The 7961-nt window shown below is 39.0% G+C and overlaps 1 protein-coding gene across 1 annotated transcript in view; it reads right to left on the bottom strand.

The window, feature by feature from the left end:
* Positions 1-5545, bottom strand: part of LOC103806991 (neurexin-3-like) — a gene marked incomplete at both ends in the record, with an annotated part of 9798 nt that extends 4253 nt beyond the window's left edge. The window contains one exon of the mRNA XM_009079707.1: positions 5426-5545. Coding sequence (XP_009077955.1) covers positions 5426-5545 — 120 coding nt within the window. The remainder of the gene's footprint in view (positions 1-5425) is intronic.
* Between the last annotated feature and the right edge of the window lie 2416 nt (positions 5546-7961).

Here is a 7961-nt window from a genome sequence, read left to right as displayed (position 1 = left end):
TGAAGGAGCAAACCTGAAAAAAGAGAGGGTGGGGAAGGGTGTTCTATTTTTTGTCTTTGGGACAGCGACAAAAAAACCTACCAACTCTATTTTTAATTGGCAGCAATTTAATTAATTTTCCCCAAGTCGAAACTGTTTTGTCCATGACCATAACGTGCAAGAAATTTTCCTGTCTTTATCTTGAACCATGAGCCTTCTCATACTCTTATCTCTCCTGTCCTATTGGTGAGAGAGCTTGAGGGAACAGCTGGGTGGGTGTCTGGCAGCCAGTCACAGTCAACCCATGAGTTCAGCAGCACAACATCCAAATTATCCTCAAATTTTCACTTCGTCTTCTACCACTCTTGCTAGATTAAGGCCTATTACTTTCAATTTCATATACACAAAGCTGAGAAACAGGGGGACCAACATATAAACAGCTTTGGATCTCAAAAAAAAAATATTTGGCATCCAGTTTAGTGGAATATGTAACAACTTCAGAGCACTCATTGGTTTGGAGGCTCAGGATTTCTAGAAGTAAGATCCACAATCCCAAATGAGTACATCTCAAAAGGACAGGTACAATTAATGATCAGCTGTGAAAGATCTACCTTCAAGGGACATGTCCATCTTCCCATAGGAACTTTAGAGCTGAGAAGTCAATTCCTCTGGGCTGCATTCACATGCCTTACACAGAGGTACTTTTCCTCTTTTTTACCATGCCTTGTCTCATTCACTACAGTCTTTTCAAAGGAAACCTTAAATACAAGCAAGCGCTTTTATACAAAGACCTATGTCAACCCATTTGCTGTATCATCCTTTCTTAATGTAAGTAGGGAAGCAAAGCCTCCGTGGAAAAAGAATAGCAGCAAGTATGAAATTAGACAACATCAAAATACAAACACAGACCTATCTACTTTAAACTTTTGCCTGCTTTTGCATGTTTTTCTACTTAGCCTTTTGGTATGCTACTAATATAATCACTGCACAGGTAAAGCCCTTCCTTTCAGAAGGTTTTCCACAGAAAACTGCTGCACTACCTATTGGTCTCTCTGCCTCAAAACATTTTAACAGGCTGGTCAAATTCACCAGGTTTAAAAAAACAAAAGGGTCAAAAATATTTAAATTCACCCTAGGTTTGAGAAATTCGACATTGGTTAAAGACCTGAATAAATGCTTCCAGTGTGCTACAGAGAGACAAAATTTAGCAATAGTATCCTACTTTTGATTACACTTACTGACCAGCAGATACATATACAGAGCTCTTGATTAGAGTCACTGCAAGAGGTATTTCTGAGTCATTGGGATTATACTTGGCAATCACATCAATCACCATACCTGAATCCAGAACAAACTCCTTTTAATTCCCCTAGGTTATATCAACTGGGATTTAAAAGCTTTCTCCCAAAATCTCCTAGATTTTCTCACCTACAGAGCTCTCAGGCATTAAAAGACCAAAAAAAAAAAAAAAAAAAAAAAAAAAAAAATAAAAAATAAGCATTTCAAGACTTTTCCTAACAACTGCTACATTTTTTTTTCCTGTTGGGAACAGAATGAAAGCTGAAAACATTTATTAAGACACTTGGATGACACATCCTGGCTCGTGGTGTATAAAGACTCAGACTGAATGAACTGATGGTCATTTTCTTGCTTAGAGCCTCTTGAAACACTGAAATATTCTTACCTCACCCCTCGTGATCATGTACAAACTATTGCAATTTTTCAGTTTATAGTTTGTCCAAATGTGACCAAGTTTTATGCAAAGACAGCAAACAAGCACAGTTGTTATTAGAAAAAAATGTTTTCAAGTATCTACTTGAAATATGATGAAAAAATATTACACAAACCAATTTATTCTTCACTTACTCCCAATTTTAGCAGTGGATCTAAATTTAAAAGCAATTATACAAAGACCATGGAAAGCTTCAATCCAAGCAGATAGAGCTGATCAAACTTAGAAGCAGCTGAAGATAGTTACACATTTCTGACTATTCAGAAATTCAAGCGTCAGGATCAATGCAAATGTTTTTAAATCGTGAAAATTTTCTTTACCAGAAATAAAATTATTTTAGTTTGAAAAATGCCAATTCACAGGAATTGAAACAGTGTATGGGGAAGTTTGTTTAGACAAATTTTCTCACTTCCACTAGTGTGATTGTTAGAGGGTGTTTCAGTGTTATTAAATGAAAATTCAAGATTTTTCCAAACCAGAAATATACTTTCTTCAAAATAAAATCAGAACCGTTGCTTTAAAAAATCCTGTTTCTTTACTTCAAAAGATTCAAAAAGTAAAATTAAGAGATGTTGGGGACCAAAAGCTAGAAGACTCCTCTCCTTTGTTCTTCAACACTTAGATAAATGCAAAGAAACAGTCATGGCCTGAGTGGGAGAGGAAAGTCAGGACTGGGATATCTGGAGTACACTGGGACAGGGAACCCAAATATAGGGGACATTAGAAATGGGGTGAGGGAGGTTGGAAAAGGTAAACCCAAAATCTTAGAAAAGGTGAAAAAGGAGAAAACCAGGACTAGCTTAATTAAAAACAGATAGTGATAGCAGCAGTAGTGTAGAAAGTTAGAAGTTTAGTGAAAAGCTGAAAAGGAGATGGCAATACAAGACCAAAATCAGGACAGAGATGTAATTTTCTAGGAAACCATGGAGTGAAATCTAGTATTTTCTGATCTCATTATCTGCCAGCCTCACCTGCAGGGTTCTCTTCTAATTCCTCCACTGTGTTCTACAGAGAGTATACTGCTACAGCAATCAGCAGCCCTTTAGCTCAAGTGGCAGCAAACAAAAAATTTAAGCCTCCACTGCAGTATTTGGGTGCTAACAAGATGTCATAGGGAGGAATATATCTGCTACGTTTGTGTCCCATTTATCACTGATGTTCTGATGTCTGTTCAGAGAAATGGGATTGTGTTTCTGCCTTAGATCTCCTATAGGAAGCAAAATCAGACACTTCATTAAAAGTTTTTCATAGGTAGTCATTAATTGTCTAGACCTAATTCTCCAAGTTGCAGGGTTGAACTAATTGACAGGATCTAATTTACACACATGCTGAATCATTCTGATGCAAATGACTAAAAAATCATGCCAAATTGGTACCAAATACATTCAAATTTAATCTGGTGCCTTGTTTCCAAACCTGTAAAATGGGAAGAAGATCACAGAGTGACAGATTATGATGCCCACATGCATCACAGAAGCCCACTCACTTCACAGAGCAGAGACGTGGGAAAAAATCCAGTTACAGCTTCTTAGTTCTGTATAAACATATTGATGAGTAGCATCAATATGATGAATACACAGACACACACAAAAATAAATTAAAAAAACCAACCTGCTCTATATTTAGAGTAAAGTTTAGCTGGTGTGCCTTGTTCCAAACAAGCAATAAGAAACAAGACGGAAATCAAATAGGCTGTTTATTTTTACTGGGGGCCAAATTTAGACTTCTGATCTATGCCTGAGACAGCAAGAATCCTGTGGAAAAATCTATGTGACCACATCACTGAAGACTGTATCATCTGCCCAAGGAAGTGGGATGTGGATTGCAAAGAAAATCTTAACTCTGGCTTTCCTGACTTTTGACTTTGCCATGATGGCATTCTTTTAACAGATATTTTTAGCTGTAATGCATCTTTAATTATGCAATTCATATACATGTACATATGCGCATCCTAATTTAGCTAGAATTGTATCATTATTATTTATATACTCAATTTCATGAAAAAGAGACTTCAGAAACAGATGGCATTTGGGATCGAGTGGGTAATGCAGAGAGTGCCACCTCGTGGCCCTTGTTAAAAAAGCATATCCAGAAAAATTGTTATCCAATGCAGAAGTAATGGGGATGAAGTGTTTGCCAGCATGTGTCACTAACTTAAAAAGCTCCCTCTTAAATAAAATTTATTTTTCCTATAAGCTAATTTTGACTAAACCACCACCAATTACAACAAGGCTAGGGAACGATTTATTTTTCTTGCACATGTTTCTTGTTCTCTCTTGCCAATTCACAGCCCACATAGTACAGCATGTATTTACTTTAGAAGGAAAACATCCCTCAAATAATTTTCTCACAAACCCACTTTTTGGGTTTATTTCAAATTCCTGACTCATGGCTTTCCACATAATCTAAATTACCACATTACTTCAAATTAATTGCATTCACACAGAAGGGAAAAAAAATATTTTGCAGAGATAGGATAGTACAGAGATAGGATAGTGCCAGTATTCTGGCACTGCCTATTGCAGCCATTCCTTTTGGCAAAACAGCATGGGTCACATCTAAACAAACACCCACATCAGCGTGGCATCCATGGTTCCTGGTCTTTTTGATTCTACTATCAGCCTTCGGACTGCTGATGTTTTCCTCAAAAACCCAGTTCCCATAGTTATATACAGCTATGAGAATTTTAGACCACCAAAAAAGAGAGTTTCTGGCTCTTGCAGCTATGGAGAAATGGGCCAGGAAAGTATCACCTCTAAAATTCTGTAATGAAAAAAAGATCAATCCAAAGTACCTTAATAATTTCAATGCAAATCTCAAGCTGGGAGACATCAGCTTTCCCTGAGTGATTGATCTTTTCTCTCCCCCCAACTACATTTCTCTGCAAAAAGAAGCAGGAGCTCAAAAGGCTGTCTGGAAATGCAGAAAATATATAAGTATGAAAAAAAAAATAAAGGAGGAGAAAAGAGAGCAAAAGAAAAAAGACTGACACCCTCAGTGTGATATGAAATACTCTGGTGAATCCGGATCCTCCCTAATCTCTAAAACAAACTTGAGAACAAACTGCTTTGTTTGCTTTTTCTTCTGGATGGCTCTGAGTCATGGCCTCAAAAACATGGAAAACAAATTAGCAAAAAAACCACAACAGAAAAAGCCAACACTCCCTGCCCCAAACTAAGGAAAAAAAGCCAATAAAACCCCCCACAAACAAACAAACAAAAACAAACCCCAAAACCAACCCACACACAGAAAACAGCAGAAATATAAATCCATGTTCTCTAACACATGCACTCAATGCAGGTTTACCATCAAGGAAAAGATTGTGCAGAGGAATGGTTTAGAGAGCCTTGGCTTTAATTCCACAGCATTGGAAAGCACCACATTTGCAGCTCAGGAATGAGGTATACTCAGTCTGCCCCAAACAGAGCCTGGTCCAAGAGAGTGTGCTGCAGTCTCGGGCATATGCTTACCTGTCCCCTAATTCCATATTTTATATCATTATAGCTGTGACAGAAGTTTCTCATGCTGGCTAAGAACAGTTAGTCTCTCAGACCCTTGTTTTCAACAGAGTAACACTAAATAATACACAAGAAGTAACAGGAAGGGGGGAAGAGAGAGACACAAGAACAGGGAGCAGGAGCATAATGGCAGAGAAAAGACTGGGAACAGAGATACAAAGATAACGATCAAAAATTACTCAACCATCACACTCACCCTCCGCGACATCATCATCCACCATCAGCTTGAGGCTCTTTCCTCGCCGAACTACACGGACAGTGTGCCACTCGTTGTCATTGAGTTTCTGTCCAGCATAAAGAGTTTCAGGTCCCTTGCCTGGGGATGGTGATAGGTACAAGAGTTCAAGCCAGACTCCCAAACAGTTTAGGATTTGCTCAATGGGAAAAATCACCAAAATCAACCTGGTGTGATACAGACCAGTAGATTGTATAGGTGTACTACGGCTTGTAATCAACCCTCATGGCTACACCTTCCCAGCGCAGAGGAGTCAGGGTCACAAACCCTTCCACTCAGTCAAGTGCCTTCCTCCACAAAGCCCAGAGGTCACATGCATTTAAAACAGGGGTAGAAATCTCTCTTGGGCTGTGGTACTGATTTCCAAACATCAAGTTGTACAGCGCACTGCAGTAATAGGAAAACAAGCTGATGACCGAAATGTCTCTAGAGTGGAGCCATTACAGCAGAATTTTGTTCTAAGAACCTGGATTTACAACATTGTCAACGTGATTGGGATTCTTTTCAAAGTTAATTACACTGGTCTCTCAACACTTTGGTATCAAACACCAGGTTGGTTTCAGTCTCAAAAAAACCCAAACCAACCCACATAAAACCCAATAAAATAACCCCCACAGAACTTCAAACCCCATCTCTCGAAAATTAATAATAAGACAAAAATAAAACAAAATCTCAGAAATACAACCACTCACCAACTTGGCTGATTGCTTTAAGTTTCTGTAGCAAAGCAGCCTAGATATAAGGTGCTTACTTCACCCCTTGAATTACACGTCAAAAGGAAACAAGGAGCCATTTCTTCTCCAAGGCAATACTACAGTTGCCCTTGCAAACAATCCTCCTGGAAAAACAGCAGTAGTGCTACCCATATTTGTCCAGTTTTGCTGCTCACCCATCACAGTTGACAGGCAATTACTTAAATTACAGAACTGAAACACCTCACTCGCATCAAATGGTAAGTGAATGGCGTGTGCTAAATTAAAAGCATCTATCCTCATTTCAGTACAGTACTAAAGTGGGAGGCTTGATCCAGGTATATCAGAGAAACACAGAATGAGGACAGCAGAACTTGTTGCACGTGGAATCTGGACCCTCTGGCCAAACTGGCAAAAGGGGAACCCAAGAAAGAAAAAGCAAGATACATTGAACATATTAAAAGAGACAGGACAGGGACAATTAGGCACTGCTACAGCTCAGCTTCCTGCACTGGTAAAACTAACATCAGACAATCCATTGTCCACAGTATGCACTCTGCCCAATTAGCAACATTACTGTAACTGCTTTTCACCAAAGGAGAAATATGGGTAAAGAAGCTGGTGTCTCATTCAGCTAGACTATAATATGTAATAGAGGAATGCTAAAGAAGGACACCAAAGCAAAATGAATATTCTGTTATTCTCCTTAAAGGATCATGCAGTTCATGATAATAAAAAAAAGGAGTTCATTACCTTTTCAAATAAAGCCCATTGCTAGACAATTTTACCATAAGGCATGAATGAAAAAAATGCCTTTTTTCTAGTAACCTGAAAAATAAGTCATTCTTGGACTAAAAGGCTAGAAAGTTATATATTTCAGTTACAGAGAATATCTCCTTAACAGGAGAAACCAATAATCTCTGCAGTTCCTCACCCATGTGCCAAAGTTACATTGTACCACACATGTAAACCCAGTTGTATGAGGTAGTTAGATTATGGCCAAAGAGTTTAAGTTCTTTGGAACCAGACAATCAAACTCTATTAGAGTCCAAGAAAGTTACACTAGATTTACATCAGTAAGTACATTCTATCCTAGCAAACAATTAACAAAATTATGTCTCTGGATGGCCAGAAAAATTACTGTCTAATATCAAAATATACTGCATTAGTTATTGTAGCTCCACACAGCCACTTCCCAGGTAGGAAGATAAAGGAGTTCATCTGGACCCACTTTTCAACCCAAGCCTGAAAAAGCAGGGGTCACCCAAAATTATCTGTTTTGGCTTGTCTTGATGCCCAGTGTAACACCAACAGAAGTTATATAACTAGATAACTAGTCTACCTGGACTTCAGCAAAGCCTTCGACACCACCTCCCATAGTGTACTCCTGGAGAAGCTGGCAGCCCATGACTTGGACAGATACACTCTTTGCTGCATTAAGAACTGCTAGATGGCTGGACCCAGAGAGTGGTGGTGAATGGTGTCACATCCAGTTGGCTTCTGGTCACAGGATCAGTATTGGGCCCAGTTCTGCACAATATCCTTCACTAGTGATCTGAATGAGGGGTTCAAGTCTACCCTTAGTACATTTGCAGAAGACACCAAGTTAGGTGGGAGTGTCAATCTGCTAGAGGGTAGGAAGGCTCTGTAGAGGGATCTGGACAAGCTAGATAGATGGGCTGACACCAACAGAATGACGTACAACAAGACCAAGTCCTGTGTCCTACACTTTGGCCACAGTAACCCCAAGCAGTGCTAAAGGCTGGGGGTAGAGTGATTTGAAGGCTGCCCAGAGGAAAAGGACC

Source organism: Acanthisitta chloris, unplaced genomic scaffold (genome assembly GCF_000695815.1).
Source record: "Acanthisitta chloris isolate BGI_N310 unplaced genomic scaffold, ASM69581v1 scaffold8188, whole genome shotgun sequence".
NCBI classification, from domain to species: domain Eukaryota; kingdom Metazoa; phylum Chordata; class Aves; order Passeriformes; family Acanthisittidae; genus Acanthisitta; species Acanthisitta chloris.
This window is presented reverse-complemented; position numbering and strand designations above follow the sequence as displayed.